Consider the following 16,001-nt stretch of genomic DNA (forward strand, 5'->3'; position numbering starts at 1 on the left):
AGCAAACCAGCTCCAAGCCTTTGGTAGAGGAGAATCCTCGTTGCTAATTAGCCTTAAAATGTGCCACTCCAAACAGCAAGGCTTGCCACAAATGACGCAAAGGCTAATTACTTGGTCTTTAATGGCAGGGCCGTGCCTGGCTAATGGGCCTGGAAGAATCCACACCCAGTGTGTGCATCCTGCTGTGCATGGTGGTTTCTGTGTCATCACTGTGGGTGATATAGAGCTTCAGGCATAAATACAGCAGGGTTTCAGGGCTCTCACAAAGCTCATTTTGAGAAATTGGTACTCAGGAGCTGTAAGGAGGGTGCAGGGAGTCCTGCCCTGGCTCTCCCCAGCCCTGGCGTGCAGGTAGCTGAGCTGCCTGCTGTGCTGCGGCTTCTAACCTGGGTTTTTAAGGTGAACCCGAGTTGTGTCATCCGTGATTGTGACCCAGAGCTGGCCTCCTCCTGAGACCAGGAAAACCTGGTGCAACCTTTTGTTTAACCCTGTTGGCAGCGGCTCTTGGAGTAAACAGCCAGGCACTGCAAGGCCAACAAACGCCAGGTCTGAACTGTTTTAGCTGTCAGAACATAACCACGAGGAAGAGTCTGATTTGATTTGCTTCTGGGCAGAATATCAGGTCTCTGTTGAGAGTCCATTGCTGGCCTACTCCCAAGGAAGCTGTGGCTTGCTGGTGAAGGAGCAGGGTTCTGCACAGGCATCCAAAGCCCTGTCGTGCTGGGCACTGTGACAATGCAGCATCCATTTCTCATCATGGGGACAGGGCCTGTCCCGTGAAAAAGAGTGGATTGTCATCTGCATTGCCCCTGACAGGGCTCCAGGCCCTGATCTCAGGTTGTCTGAACAGCCTGATTGCTTTGCTTTTTTTTTTTTTTTTTTTTTTTTTTTTTTTTTTTTTTTTTTTTTTTTTTTTTTTTTTTTTTTTTCCTGTCTAGCATGTCTAGTTTCTTTTTTGCTCTGGTGACCACTTATGGTGACAGTGTTCTCACTGCAGTGCCACCAAAACATACAGGGTCCTGCATAAGAAGGGCATCAGCTTTTGGGTGACAGCACCCACATCCTGCTGCCATGGCTGGAGTTGTCCAGGCCCTCAATGAGTTCAGTTTAGTGCCCTGGCTGTGATTTTGGCAGTGGGACAGGGCAGCAAAGGTAGGAGGGAGCTCAGCCAGCTGCCCCAGGGGAATCACTGGCAGGGCTGGAGACACCGAGGTGCTCACCACATCCCGCCCGTGTTACGCCCACACCACAGCTCTCCCATCTTTTGCCTCTGATCCACTTCCCCAGGGCACAGAGCCATCAGCTCCTGGGAGCTGGCAGAGGCACACAAGCTGAACGTGGCCACTCAGCTCCCAGGGGCAAAGCCTGTGCTGGTGGCCTCTCCTCTGGGGCCAGTGCTGTGCTTCAGCCCTGGCACAAAATCACTGCTCACCAGGCTCTCCTTGCTTTGGCGATGCACCAGTTAACTGTGCTGCCAGCGGGACCACCTCGTGCCAAGGGCTTGCTGACCTGATTTGTTGGAAGAGCCATCTCTCTCTGCCCGGGGTCAGCTTCCCCTGAGCGGGCCAAGTTGACTCCCAGGCTGCTGGAGCCACAGATGAGCCTGCTGACAGCTCCTCCTTGCTGGGCATGAGGCAGTGTTCCTTGGAGCCACTGTGCCACCGGGGGTCTCTTGAGCAACTCAGCAGTGTGGCAGCTCTGTGCTTCCTCCTGGGGTTTGGGTTTCCCTTCCTGCCCTTTGCAGCTGCTCTCAACAGCCCAGCGGGGCTTGGGGTCCTGCTCGGTGGCAGGGCCACACACGGACGTGATTGTGGGGTGTGATGGCAATTCCTCTCCCTTTCCTTGCCAAATCCTGAGGCCTTGGCCAAGTGTGCTGCTGTCCTCTGTGCCCGTCCTGCTGTTGGTATGGGCTCGAGTGTCTGTGGGATCGAGCAGGGTGATGAGCAGCTGTCAGGCACTGCTGGCCCCCCTTCCCACGATGAACATTCGCACATCGAAGCTCCCAACCGGCCCAGCTCCACTGGGCTAAATTTAAAGTTCCTGTCTTTCTGGGAAGCTGAGCAGCAGACAAGTATTTTCTCAAACCCTGAAGTTCCTCAGGGAGCTGGCCTCACTGCTCTGGGCGCGCAGGGCACGGCAACCCAGCTGTGAGGGGGTCGGAGCCAGCACCCAGACTAACCCTCTCCCTCTCTCTCTGTAGGTTCATGCAGCATCCGAAGAACTTCGGCCTGATCGCATCCTTTCTGGACAGGAAGGTAAGCCTCCCTGCCCGGCTTTAACCTGAATCGTGCTGCCTCTCCCCCATCACTTGTCTCATGGTGCAGGAGCTGCCAGCAGTTGCCGGGCACCTGTGGGCGGTGGTGGCTCCGAGCCCCGGGCATGGTCCAGACGCCTCCCGGCTTCCTGCAGGGACGAGGGACTGAGTCAGCTGCGGAGAGACAGGGAGCTCGGAGCTGAGAGGTGTGAACGCAGCCAGCCTGGCGCGTGGGTGTCTCAGCCCACCCCGTGATCTGCCTGAGGAGCTGCTTTCCAGCATCTCCCGGAGGCATTTTGCACCAGCCAGGCTGTCACACAGGGGGTGGGCGCTCGGCTGCCCAGCACAAAGTGAAGGGGTTTCTTAGCTCAGGGAGATCTTGAGGGTGGGCTGAGTCCCATTTCATCCAACAGTTTGGGTGGGTGTCCTATAAACACATGCACCTCCCTTTGGTGTTTAGGAAGAGTTTACTGGTAGGATCTTTCCCAGACCTCTGTGTTGTGCTGCTTGGAATTTTCTTTTCCTTTTTATTGTTAATTGGGCTGATGAAGAAAGGTTTGAGAAAGAGATCTGATAAAGAGCGAGTCTCTGGTCCTGTTCTAAGCAAGGCCAGGTACCTTCTGAGGGACAGGCCATATGGGCAAATCCTGGACAGATCCAGCCTGGAAAGGGAGTGATATCCATCACCCAGATGGACTCCTAAGTAGGAAACATTTGAGAGCTGCTGCTTCTCTGGTTCCTGTAGTTGGTTGCATCCTCTGCCCTTCTCATGCAGGGTGTCATCCATGAAGTGTCCACTCACTGTGGGGGAACCCCTCTGCCCTTCAGACAGTGGCCTTCAGAGGTCCTTTCTACCTTAAATTATTCTCTGCTTCTGCATGACTCAGGCTGGGGAAATAATTTATAAGACCTTGACCTTCCTGTCCAAAATAACAAGGAAGCAAAGGCCAGCAGCCACCTCGTGCTGCTGCTGTTGCTGTAAGATTATGGGCTCTTCAGCCTTTCCCATTTGGTAAAGCCGAAAGCAGTGGGACTTGGATGATGTTCACAATCCAGTCTGTGTTCCAAGCTGTAAAAATGTCTTCTAATTTTATTTGTACTCGTTTGTAAATCAGGCTGTAATTATGATACAGAACACATCCATTATCCTGTTGGAGAGAGATGCAAAGTATGGCTCAATGTAATGAATTAATAGATTTTTAAATTGCATTATAAAAAAATAGTGATCTTAGCCCTTGGAACAGATGACTGTAAGTTTTTGTGTTCGCGTGTGTGTGTGTATAATCAGAGCTAGTTTAGAAAGAGATCCAATTAACACTTTAAAAGTTGCAATCTGTTTTTGCAAATGGTTCCACTCCTTGCAGAGGGATGGGGCGAGCACAGCCCGCGGGCACCCCCGGGCGCACGCAGCTGCCCCCGCTCCTGAGCACCTGTGGCATGGCAGGTCTGTGGGATTATGTCTGTTCTTGTAGCTGCTGATCCTGTACGTGAAGGTGTAGCCCAAGACCAGTATTCAGGTGTCCACCCAGTTCAGAAAAGGCTTTTTCCCAACATGCTGGCACACTCTGTGCTGTTGAGGAGCAGGATATGTCCTGGCCATGGCTCCTTGTTTTCCTAACATGTCCAATCTGTGATGGTGCTTGTGGAGCAAACCAGTGGAGTTGGAGCTGGGATGGCAGCTCCTGAATGCTGGGCATCTCAATCTGTCCACGAGAAAGTCGTGGGCGCTCGAGCCAGCGAGCTTAATGGGTGGAAGTAACACCAGCTGACAGTCGCGTGGCAGGTTGTGCCTCATGTAACCTCAACAGAGGGTGACAGGCAGCTCCTTCTTCTGCCTCTGGTTGCCACGGTCATCTGGGGTCAGCCCTTCCCCTGCTTTGTTTCCAACGCGGGGTGCTCTCTGCTCAGCACCCCCTCTCGGTCTCCTCGCACCTGCAGGACCACCCTGGTCTGTCCCTTGGAAGAGCTCAGCCTTTTTGCAAGGACAAAGTACATGACCCCACTCTTCCAGCTCCGGAGGCCTTTGGGAGGGAGGTGAAAGGAAGCTGTTGGGCTGCAGGACTTCGGGATCAGCAGGAGACCTGGTGATGGCCGGGTCTGAATGCTGCTCCTGGAAGTCTGTGCCCCAACAGCACAAGAGGACAGGACCTTCTGTTCCCTGACTTGCCCATGTCATTGCAGACGGTGGCTGACTGTGTCCTCTATTATTACCTGACCAAGAAGAATGAGAATTACAAGAACCTCGTAAGGAGGAATTACCGGCGGCGCGGGAAGAGCCAGGTAAGAGCTGGAGGAGCGCGTGGCAGTGTTGTCCCTTGGCCTGAGCAAGGAGCTGTAGTGCTTTCTGTGAGCCCTCAAATGTTGCCTTCCCCCCCTCTCCGCATAGGGATCTTGCTTGCAAGCTGTGATGGGGCTGTGGTTGTGCTCTTGTAGCTTTTCAGAACATGCTTTTTTTCTGGCTGTTGATGTTTGTCCGTGCCCATGCCAAGGTTGCAGTATCTTTAAAAAAGCAAACAAACCCAAGATGCTTAAAAAAGGGGAGGGAGGGAATGCAGAAAGTGTGGCTGCGTGTCAGGAGCACAGGGTTGCCCGTGCAGCCTGGGCTCTGTGCAAGAACCGAGCGGGGCTCGCTGGAGATGGCAGCTGTGGTGCTGATGACAGGGCTCCTGGGAGCTGGGTGAGGAGGTGCTCCTGCTTTGCAGAGCCTGCCCAAGGCTCTTCCTACAGGCAAAGGTGTGGGAGGAGAAAGACTTGGGTGGCAGCGACTTCTGGTGACGCCCAAGCAGAGGCATATAAATCCATCTGGAGTGCTGGAGGGTGTCCGAGATCCCTGTGGAGGTGTCCGAGATGGCTGTGGGGCTGGCTGATTTGGCACTAAAGCTAGAGGAGACCCTTAAGCCTTTGGTTAAGGGCAGAGCAGATACCAGGGTGCCACAAGGTGCCTGGGGGTAGGGGACTGAGTCAACCCTTGCCGTTACCATGGCCAAGATACAAATCTAGACATGACCTTGGCAGTGTTGCTGCTGATCCCACAATACCCAGGTACCCAGATAAGTGCTAACCTTTTGGGCAGGTGCCTTATCCCCGCAAATGCTTCCAGCCAGAGGCAGGTCCTGCTGGTGGATCCCCACATCCATGAAGCGAATGATTATTCACATAATGAGGAGAGTGAGGTGGCCACAAAGGGACTGTCTCCCCAGATAATGTGGAATAAGGAGGGAAAAACTGGCCTGGCCCGTGCCACCACTGACATCAGCAGCTCCTCACGCTGCATGGCCATAAAAAGCAGCACTTGGGCCCAGATCCTGATTGGGAAGCAGATAGGTAGCCTCACTCCAATTTGATTTCTGCAGCATTAAGACATCAGAATAGTTAGCACATGACGAATGTCATGGACGGGGCCCAATTTTCCCTTCTTTTTTTTTCAGAGACATTAGAGATGGATAAAGCCCCATTAGATTATCCAGTCCCTCTCCCAGCAAACACAGGGTGGTTCCCTCCAGTACATTTTTATAGTGTTTACCATGGTCTGTTTTGTTAGATCACAGCAACTAGAACATGAGGCCACATTTGTTTCTAGTTAGCGGTGGAGACATTAAGCACAGCTCACTCTGGTTTCAGTGTTAAATTGAGCAAGTGTGGAGAGTGAGAGGCTTTTCTCTGCATCTGCCTACCTACCCCTGAGGGCACAGGCTTGCCCATCCTGCACCCAGCAGGGACTATTTGTGTTTTGGGTTTTAAAATTACCCAAAGCATCGCTAGCTGCAAATTTCCCACGGCGCTTTCCCTCACTTATGAGCCTGGTCCAGCCTGGTCCGTGGAGATTTGTGCTGCCCTTTGGAACCTCGTTCAGTGATAGCCTTTGGAAGCAGGGACTTGTTTCATCAACTGTTGGAAAAGGCAGGACTGTTTTTGCAAGCTGGAATTGCACCAAAGGGAGCGACTGCACCTCCCCTGGAGCAGATCTCAGCCAGATTATTGATTTTGAAAGGGGAGTCCCCCTGAGTTTGGGGGGGAAGTGACACACTGCATATTTCCCATTACTGTTGGATGCTCAGGTGGAAGGTGGGATATTCAGATAAGTTTTAAGAGCCATGGGCTGGCTGCACAATTCGCTGTAGGAGAGAGGTGCAAAACAGCAGTTGCTGTATATAATCCAGCTGGGAGCAGCTCTCCCCCAGAGTTCTTGGTGGTTTTGAGATGGACACTTGGTGCTGTGCTACCTCCAGTATTTGCATCCATTTCCTGCAAGGCTGCATGAGAGGAGCACTAGAAGAGCCTGTGTGCAGGCTTGGGAAGGGCACACTGCTGCATAGGCTGCGGAGGCAGCACAGCTGGGTCTGTGCTGCAGGGGGAGGCTGTGCTAGGGTGGGATTTTGTGGCAATGAAGGGAGGAATGTGTTGTTAAAAGTCCTGTCAGAAGCTGGTGGGAGCAGTGAAGCATCTTCCTTGCACCCCTTCACAATCTCCCTTGAGCACTGTTCCCTTAGGAACTGCTTTCCCAGGCCAGGCTGGGTTGGCACGCAGCCAACCAGCACAGGAGAGGTTAGATACTGGCAAGCCTGGAGGGCTGGGATGGAGGGATGCTCCTGGTGGGATTTTGCTTAGTGAGTCTTTTCAGAAGCAGCTGAAATTCTGCCTGTGTTGCAGAAGTTGTGCTCGTTTGGGAGTAACCCGTCCTGAAGGCTCAGCTGGCCCGTTGGCTGCCCATCCTCCTGCTTGTTCCCAGGGGGTCCTGGATTGTTTGTAACCCTGTGTAGGTCCTTCATCCTGTCTTAGATGTGGCCTGGTGAGGAGCGGGGACTGTGACTGAGGAGCCTGCAGCTTTGGGCCGACCCGGCACCAGCAGCTGTGACATTATTTGCCCAGTCTTAGGCATCAGAGATGGTGATGGGATGAAGGGTAGGGAGGAGACAGAGCCCTAGGCAGTCTTCCTGCTGCACTGGGAGGCATGGCACTGTGTTCCCAGCACTGCCTGTGCTCTGAGCAAGGATTTCCCTACTGGTAAGGGTTCCAGCAGTTAAACGCCAAAAGCTGAGATTTAATTAATTTAGAGCAGAGGAGGAGAGGTTGGCTTTTGTATCAGATGAGAGGAGTGGATGAGGTTTGATACAAAGAGCATTTCAAGTGGCCCTATGCTGGTTTCTTCCTCATTTTCTCATGGAGAGGTTGGTGGTCTTATTTGCTCTTGGAGGCTGTGGGGAGCTTGAGAGTGAAGGGGAGATAATTACACATAGAAATAAAGCTACTCTGGTGTCAGGACTATCTCTGTGGCCTGCTTATTAAAAGTCCATTAAAAAATAAGAATCCCACTGCTCCCTGGCTGATGGTCCCCCGGCAAGGGATATTCCTCCTAAAGCTGCTACTTATTGTTAAAAATCTCCTGCCAAGAGCAGGGGCTTCACATGATTCCACTTCCAGTTTGTCAGAAAAGGGAGCAGCCGCCCGCTCCAAGGCAGGGCTCATGCTCCCGCCACGCTGCCTTCCCCGGCACTGATCAGTGGAAGGTACCCACATGCAGTGGGTCGTGATGCATCATATTAAGGCTTCTGAGATTAAGATATTTCTAAAATAATCCTCTGTCTTCGTGTATGGAAAAGGCAGTTTAACCCTGCAAGGGGGGGAATGGATGGGAGGAGAAATAGCTTCCTAGTTGTCATTTCTCATCGGAAGGAAAGAAAAGAATTTGTGCCGTGGTAAAACAGTCTGATCCAATTTCAGTGTACAGTAATAAGCATAAATTTGCGTGAGCTTGTAATGAAAGGCTCTTGTGCGAATGTGTCACCTCGGGGTCTGTGGTAGTTGGTCTTCAGGATATTTTCAGAGTGTCTCTCTGTGAACCCCCCAAATTCTATAGCGGGGGCACCCAAAATTGAAGCACCATGTGCTTTGCCCTTTGGGAAGCTGTCTTGCCTGGGCTGTGGGAACACAAGCACTGGGCTGAAACCGGGCTGGATGGAAAGTGACCCTACTTCAACATAACTGTTCTGCTTAGAGCGTGAGGTTTTTATTCCAGAGCGAATTTGCTTTGATTTCGGAGTAGTGTTGCCCGTGTGGTAGTGGAGTGGCCACAGCGTGCCAGGTATGCTTCCTGCGGGGGTACCAGTGAATTCCTGGGTGGAAAAGCCGTGGGGCTCCCACATGATGGGCAGGCGGGGGGCCATCCCGCCAGGCACAGCCATCGGTGCTCTCTCCAGTGGCGGGCCGGTCGGCAGCAGTGACGGGTGGCTGGAGGAGCCGCCTGCCCGCCCTGAGGATGACTCAGAGGGGGATGAAGTCATGGTGGACGGACACGGCCCGCCGGACGTGCCGTCATGCCGGTCCCCCTCGGCGCTGCTGTCAGACGGTGCTCAAGTATTCCCTGGCGAAAGGGCCCTGCGTGTTAGCCTTGACGCTTTCGAGGACTTGCTCCGTGGCACCCGCAGCACTGGAGCCGCCCAGACCCCCCTTCCTCCGCCGAGAGCGGTGCCAGCAGGGCGGAGACCCACGGTGTGACCTGGCCAGGCGGCCCACGCTGTCCCCTGCCAGGCCCGACAGCCTTTCCCAGGCCCACCCTCTTCCCTGCCCCCTGCCAAAACCCAAATCGAATTATCCATCCCGCCGCTGTCCCGCCCTCCCCAAACACAAACCATTCGCCTCACCGATGGGGATAAACAGCCCCAGCCCAGATTTGTATAAACAAACCGTTTACTTTTTTGGCTGAAGCGCTGTCCCAGCAGGGTCTGGCCAGGTTTGATATCTCATGGGTCCTGCAGCCTCAGGAAAAACCTGGCCAGGCAGGTTTCTCTGGCTACCGGCAGCCCTGTTGCAGGGGCTGGCAGGGCTCAGGCTTCCAAATAGTGCCTGCCCACAGCTCCAGGGCTCCCTGTACCCTGTCCCCAGTGCAGGAGCAGAGCTTCTGCCACGCTCCAGCTTTGCCATGCTGTTGCCTCCCCTCCCTCCACGAGGATCAAGTCCAGAGCTCAGCAGACTGCCTCTGACACTGCAAATTGTGCAAGTGCCCCTGCTCCAGTAACCACAGCAGCTAATGAGAGGAATGATACTTGTTTCTGGGAAGCATTTGATCTTCATCAGTCTGGGGAGTGGCTTCTCGTTAGCGACAAAGGGTTTGACAGCTTCTCTTTCAGATGTAGGGAGATATTTGTCACAAAATCCTGGTGTAATAATACAGCACATCATACATAAGCAGCCCTGGATGTGGCCAGTAAACTTTGTGCCGCAAATACCAACAAATTATTCCGCAGGCATTCAAGGCTGTGCTGATTGGGGCTGTATTTAAAACACCACTGAAATTATCCGTGGATGATCAGGGGCATGATGGAGCCGTTTGCCTGGTTGGGAATGGTGCCAGGGATGCCAGCACTGGGGCATGGGTTCATCTTCTGCTTATGGGATGTCACTGCTGGGACATAAAAGGGCTTGAATTTGGCTCATTTTTTGGACAAATCTGCAGTGTGACAGGGCTGCTGGTGGCCAGGCTGAGACTGCAGGACCCATTGGAAGTCAAAACTGGCCAGATCCCGTGGTCCTGGTCCCCCTGAGTGCAGCTTCATGGGGAGAACGTCTCACAGAGCGCTAATCCCACGGGTGCTGTGCATGCTCTGCTCAGTACAGGCTGTCGCTCTTCAAACCTGCAGTCACAGGTGGGTTTACATTGGGGTGCTTGTGCAGGGGAGGTGGGTGAGCTGTGAGACCCAGTGGTGCTCGAGCTGACTACAGTCTTGTAACCCTCCCTTGGCACCTTCTCTTTCATTCTGGACTCCAGTTGCTCCCAAACTCTGTCCCCCAGGGATGCCCTGCAAGGTGCATCACGCTCATTCCCCCATCACAAGGGTGCAGCAGTTTCTCCTGTTGCCCCTTCAGGCAGCACAATCGGGCAAACACAATGGAAACTCGCATTCCTGAAATCTCAGCTGCAGTTTTGGGGGTGATTTAATGAGAACGATGTGGCCATATTTGGGAAAAGAATCGAAGGATGCGTTGCCACAGGAGGATGGCTGCCTGGTCCCTGGGTCCCCACACAGCCTGCTGGCAGTGCAGGGACAGCGGGGAGACCTGTAGTCTCAGAGCAGGGAAAAGCACCGGCAGGCAGGGACACACAGCTGCTTTCCTCTGGGGCAGCACCAGCACAGGCTGCCAATGGACCCTTTGGCCCCCCCAGCCAGGCTCTTGCATGCTGCTTGATCGCATCTGCAGGTAGCAATAATAACATAGTCACTTAGGGGAGGTGAACCCCCTCGTTCTGGTTGGCCCCCGAGCTGGGACTCGTGTTCCTCCAGCAGCAGGTCGATGTGTCCTCGCAGCGAGTGCCCCACGACACCAGTGCCCACGTGAGTACTCCTCAGGACAGGGTTTGGGATCCAGCCTGGGCACTGCTGAGCCCAGTGAGGGATCTGCAGCGTCTTCCTGGCAGGATGTAGAAGCTGTTGGATTTTCGGATGAGTTGTTTTATCTGTTGTTATGATCCAGGTTTGACTAGGAATGGATGGGAAATAGGTCATTGCTAAGTTGCTTTCTGAAGCAGGCACAGCTGAAAATTCTGGGGGAGTCTGCTTCCATGAGGATACAGGGCTTGCTTTGCCCCTGGTTGTCTGTGGCGTGCATGGATGCTGCTCTGTGTCCCACAAACTGCTGACCCAGCGCCTTCCTCTGTTGACAGGGCTTGGAGAGGGGTCGGCATGTGGCCGGGGGGCTGGGAGCAAGGAAGGGGGGAGCAGGGTAAAGCAAACCACAGGGAAGAGAACACACGTGTTCCCTGCCTGGGACAGAGTGGGGGCTCATCTCTGCTGCTTCCAAACGTTACGCTCTCTTCCCCTCGGGTCATTTTTCCCTTCGCAAGCAATCAAATCACTTTTTAAAAAACTCAGCAGCAACCCAGAAAAGAAACATTTCCTCTTATGGAAAAGCCCTCGGTGATTCAAGGAGGGATGTGAGCGAGCAGGGTCCTGTAAAAATCACTTCAGTGCTTCACTGGGATCACAGAGCGAGTGGTGGAAAGGTGGCAGTTTCAGCTGTGCTGGACTGAGCCACACAGGGCCCTGGTGAATGGCTCCCCTGCCCAGCCAACTCCCAGCACTGCCCAAGATGAAGCCATGCTCAGGTGCGAGCAGTGGGCACAGTTGTGCCGTGGTCTGGCGAGTGATGCTGCGGGGTCCAGCATCACTGCAGTTCCACAGCCAGCCCCTCCTCACCCTTGACACGCTGCTTACCTTAAGACCAGCAGCCTGGGAGATGGCACAGGGCTTTCCTGTGGCATGGCAGGGCAGCCTGGCTGTGACTGCCAGCGCTTTGCTGCTGGCACTGGCCGTGTTTTGTGGCCTGTGGTGCTGGAGAGTTGCACTGGCAAGTGTGTGTGGGGCCTGTCCTTGTCTCCCAGGTTGGTGGGCACAGCTTTGGTGTTGTCCATCTCTGCCATGTGAAGATTTAGGCTTGCAGAGTTTGTTGTTTGCCATTGGAGGAACAGCCCAGCTCGAGGCCATTGCTGTTGGAGCCAGACCGAGTGAGCCCCGTGCTCTCTATCACTCTTATCAAATCTGAGCCTGGCCCTTTGATTTTTTTGACTTGCTTCTGCAGCCAACAGCATCAAACCCAGCCCCAGGACACAAGCAATCAAAGCCAAGTCGCCGGCAGACATTCTTCTTCCTCCCCTTGTTGTTTTGGCAGCGGCTTGTTTTGCTTTGTGGTTTCTCCCATGAGCAGAGGGTGCCGCGCGCGGTCGTGAGAAGCCAGGCTGCGTGGCGGTGGGTGGCAGTGAGGCCTGAGGCATTCCAGACCATCGGATCAGAGGCTCCAGGCCCTGGGAGTCAGTTCCATGACACACATATGTGTTCTGAAGCTGTCTTCCCTGTACTCCATGTCCAGACTGCCTCAAGGGGTGGTAGGGAGGTGTGGGGAGCAGTGTTTGCAGTGTCAAACCCCAGCTGTGGGTGCTTCTCCCTCTGCTGCAGCATCGGCAGGTGGGAAAGGAAGCTCCGTGGGGACTTTGTGTGCCTGGGCAATGTGGTGGCTAAAGAGGCTGGTGCTGCAGGTGCTCCGTGGCCAAGTCCCTGCCCTGGCTCTCACTGGTGTAACCTGCCAGAGGGAGAGTTTGAAAGCAGGTGGAAGGATGGATGTAGGTGGTGGAGAGAGGATGCTCCTGAGCTATGGCTGTATAGTGCCAGCCCTGTCCTTAGTAAAGATGCCCTGCACAGAATCTGTGGGGCTGGGAGGAGGAGTGAGAGTCAAGTGCCAACTGCCCAGAGGGCAGTGCATCCTGCCCTGTGATGCCATTTCAGGATCCCATGGGATGTTCAGGAGGCACCCGTGCATGCCCACGACCATGGCAGCTGTTCTGGGGCTCCTGGAGAAGCAGCAAAGCAAACCCCAGGCGTTTCTGGCCCGTGTAGAGTCGGCCTTTTGTCTTCAGCTTATCTCGAGCTGGTTTTAATTTGCAACTCCGTGATTGCGTGCAATGACCTCGGCCTGAGCCTGCTCCGCAGCTGAGTGCCCCGGAGAACATCATAAATGCCGTTGATCTGAAGTCACCCGCGGGAGAAGTGAAGAGCTGGCGGCCTGCACAGCCAACTGGGTGCTCCTGACTGCCAGAGGGCTTGGGGCTCACACTGGTGGGACGTAGCTCCCTCCTAAGTCCCTGTCAAGGCAGACTTTGGTGTAACTTGTTGGGGAGAGGGTTGGCATGTGTCCCCGTGCTGCCACAGCGAGCCTGTGGCAAGGGTGAAAAGCCACCTTCGAGTAAAAACCCTGCAGCTCGCTGCCTGCAGTGCCTGAGGATGAGCTCGAGTGGCACCAAAACCAGGTGCCACTCACAGTCAGCCTGGCACACATGGCTCCCTCTACACTGGGGTGTACAGGGATTTTGGCTTGCTCCCTCCTGATTTAAGAAACAAACAGGAGCCAGTGGTTTTCCATGGCGTGTTCATCTCCCATAAGAGCCCAGGGCACTGTAGTGATGGAAGGGGATACGATGCACTTGGGGGCAGCCAAATGGTGTCCCCTGTGTAGCCAATCTAGACTTGAAACTTGGCATGGGAGAGAAGGAGATGCCGCCCCCAGGGGCACTTGGGCTCAGGACAGGCTCTCTCACAGTGCCATCACAGTGACCTGGTTCCCCACCAGTGTGTCCTGCAGCAAGCAGTGTGGTCAGGGTTGGCAGGAGCTGTTTGTTCTGGTGCAGGAACTGGACTCCTAGAGATGAGCTCATCCCTGCTGGCAAAAGTGGTGTTTTGGTGCATGTTTTGAGGGTGCTGTGGCACAGGGAGTGAGAGGGGACCAGGGAAGGGCATGAGTGCCTCAGTTGCAAGGTGCACGGTCCAATGGTTAATACTGGCACGTCCTGTGGGGTAACAGGGAGGTCCCCCGTCCCTGGTCCTCTGCCACAGCCTGACGCATCTTGCCACAAAGGGAATTGGGAAGACAGCAGTCTTTTTCTGGAGGCTTGCAAGTTTGGAAAATAAATAGCCCTGCACTGTAGGTTAAGCTTGGCATCCTGGCGGATTAATCACTCTGGCTGCAGCCAGCACTGAGAGCCCCGGTGACGAGAGCTGTGGTTTATAGATGATGATTCATCGACTCGACTTAGAGCGACCACGTTATTCCAGCAGATTGCAAAATCATAAGAGGAATGTTGTGGTTAGTTTACGGCTTAACTATGCAAATCGTCAGGAAGCCTTCAGAGCCGGAGAACGTAAGGCACAGCGCGCCCGGATGGCTGGGCGGTGAGCAGGGGCCGGGAGCCGGCGATGGGGCTGTCGGGTACCGGCCGCTCGCGGGAGCCGGGGAGCGGGGAGGTGAGTGATTTGGGGGAGATGCGGGTCCGGAGCTGGCGGTGAGCGGGGCACTTCGGGGGCGAGGGACACGCTGCCCGCTGGGAAGGGGTTTCTGGCTGGTTCCACCGTCTCCGTGCCAAGGCGAAGGCGTCTCCGTCGGGGCTGGGGAGGGCGAAGGTGGGGAGTTGCTTCCCCCACCTCCTCCTGCCCTCCCGTCCTGCTTCCAGAAGCAGGCAGTGCCTCGGCAGAGGAAGTAAACAGAGTGGGAGGAGCTGCACCTCTTCCTCGCCGGGGCTTTTTCTCCCAGCGAGTCCCGCTGCCAGGACGCGCAGCAAGTTGGTTCGTTCTCAGCAGGGTCAGCATTTCGGTGTCCGGGTCCTACCTGGAAGCCGGTGTGCCCGCTAAAGTGCGCTTGGAGACGAAGCTTAATTGCAGCTGAACTGCTGGTGACGTGCCAGCCGATGGAGCTGGCCGGGCAGGGCGAGCTGTGCCACTCCGGGTGGGAGCCGGGCGCTGGGGGACCGTGTGTGCCTGCGGCAGGCCCCGGCCCCGGGAACGCGGTTGTTCCCGGGAGGAATGGCAGCGCTCTGCGCCGCTCCAGCTGCTCCGGGGCCGGCGGGAGGCTGGGGCAGAGGTGAGCAGGTGTTTGTAATTACGGAGCGGCTCGGGCCGGAGCCCGGGGAGCGGAGGAGGCCGCCTGTCCCCCTGGATTCGGGGCAGGGTCGGCCTTCTCGCTCACGCGTCCCGTGTCCGATTTTGTCCTGGGGCCTTTTTAAATAAACAGGATGTGTCGGCAGCAAAAACAAGCAGCAGCGATGCTGAGGAGGAGGAAGGGCGGTCCGGGGTTAGAGCGTCTGACCTGGGAGGGAGGGACAGCCCTGCCCTCTGCCACAGGCATCTTCCCTGGCCTCAGGCACATCCCTTCACCCTCTTGTGCAAGGTGGGGAGCACGTACCTGGTTTGCCTCCGGGAGGTGGGGTGCCTCATCCCCATGGTGGCAGGGATGTAGGTGGAGAGAGGTTTAAGCTTGCCGGGAGCTGAGCAGTTTTGGTGCCAGCCTTTGGTGTGTCCCTAAGGGCTGACCCACCTGCCAGTCCACCTCTAGCCGGGGCGGCATGAATCAGAGGGAAACATCAGCTGGTAATTGGGGAAGCATTTCCTGGCCCGTCACACTTTGGGATGGCGTCCCGTCCCTTGAATCATCCCGGGCTGGTCTGTGTCCAGCACTAAGAATAGCCTCCCCACACACCGCGGGGGCAGCGCGCGCCAGGAGGGGGGACCGGACAGCTCGTGGGTTCCCGACTGTGGCTTTCCCAGCACTCTGCTGTGCTACGGTGTGGTTCTGAGGCCAGTCTGAGGTTTGGGGTAGAGCATGTGGCGTGGATGGGCTGAGGCAGCTGCCGTGGTTGATTGCTGGGGGAGAGTCCCATTTGTGCGTTCCATTTGTAGCTGAGCTCCCAAATGGCTTCATTCAGGACCCTGGAGGGCCATCTCTCCCCAAGGGCTCTGGGTGCTGCGAACAGCCCCACGGTCTCCAGCCCAGCAGGTACCCACGGATGAGATGTGAGGTGGCATTCTTGAGCATGGCTGGGAGGTTTGGGGGGTACCTTGCCATGCAGCCAGGCTCTAGCACAGGAGATAAGCCATCACCGTGGGCTTGCCAGGCTTCAGATCAGCATTTGGCTGGGAACCTTCTTCAGATGAAGACATGAGTGCAGCCACGGGTGTGGAGCTGAGTCAGTTTTCCACACTACAACCTGATGGTGACAGTGCTGCCTATTTTAAGTATTTCTCCCTGGCAGGAGAGGTCTGACAGGTGAGACCTGTCCTGTCTGTCCTGTTGGGTGCAAAGGTGCTGTGCCCCCCTGGTTCTCTCTCCTGGCATCGGATACCTGCCCGTGGCTGGAGCAGGGCAATCACTAGAGGGCATCCTTGGATCAAGATGTGCCTCTGCACTGGGAGAAGCCCTAATTTGATGTTCT

General features: G+C 55.4%; 1 protein-coding gene across 1 annotated transcript in view; it reads left to right on the forward strand.

Moving 5' to 3' along the window:
* The window catches only part of NCOR2 (nuclear receptor corepressor 2), a 184,689-nt gene that overhangs the window by 107,093 nt on the left and 61,595 nt on the right, over nucleotides 1-16,001 (forward strand). The window contains exons 15-16 of the mRNA XM_027878524.1: nucleotides 2,201-2,255; nucleotides 4,436-4,534. Coding sequence (XP_027734325.1) covers nucleotides 2,201-2,255; nucleotides 4,436-4,534 — 154 coding nt within the window. The remainder of the gene's footprint in view (nucleotides 1-2,200; nucleotides 2,256-4,435; nucleotides 4,535-16,001) is intronic.

The sequence above is a fragment of the Empidonax traillii genome, unplaced genomic scaffold (genome assembly GCF_003031625.1).
Source record: "Empidonax traillii isolate 1590-97213 ecotype Southwest subspecies unplaced genomic scaffold, ASM303162v1 scaffold43:size1863611, whole genome shotgun sequence".
In the NCBI taxonomy this organism is placed as follows: domain Eukaryota; kingdom Metazoa; phylum Chordata; class Aves; order Passeriformes; family Tyrannidae; genus Empidonax; species Empidonax traillii.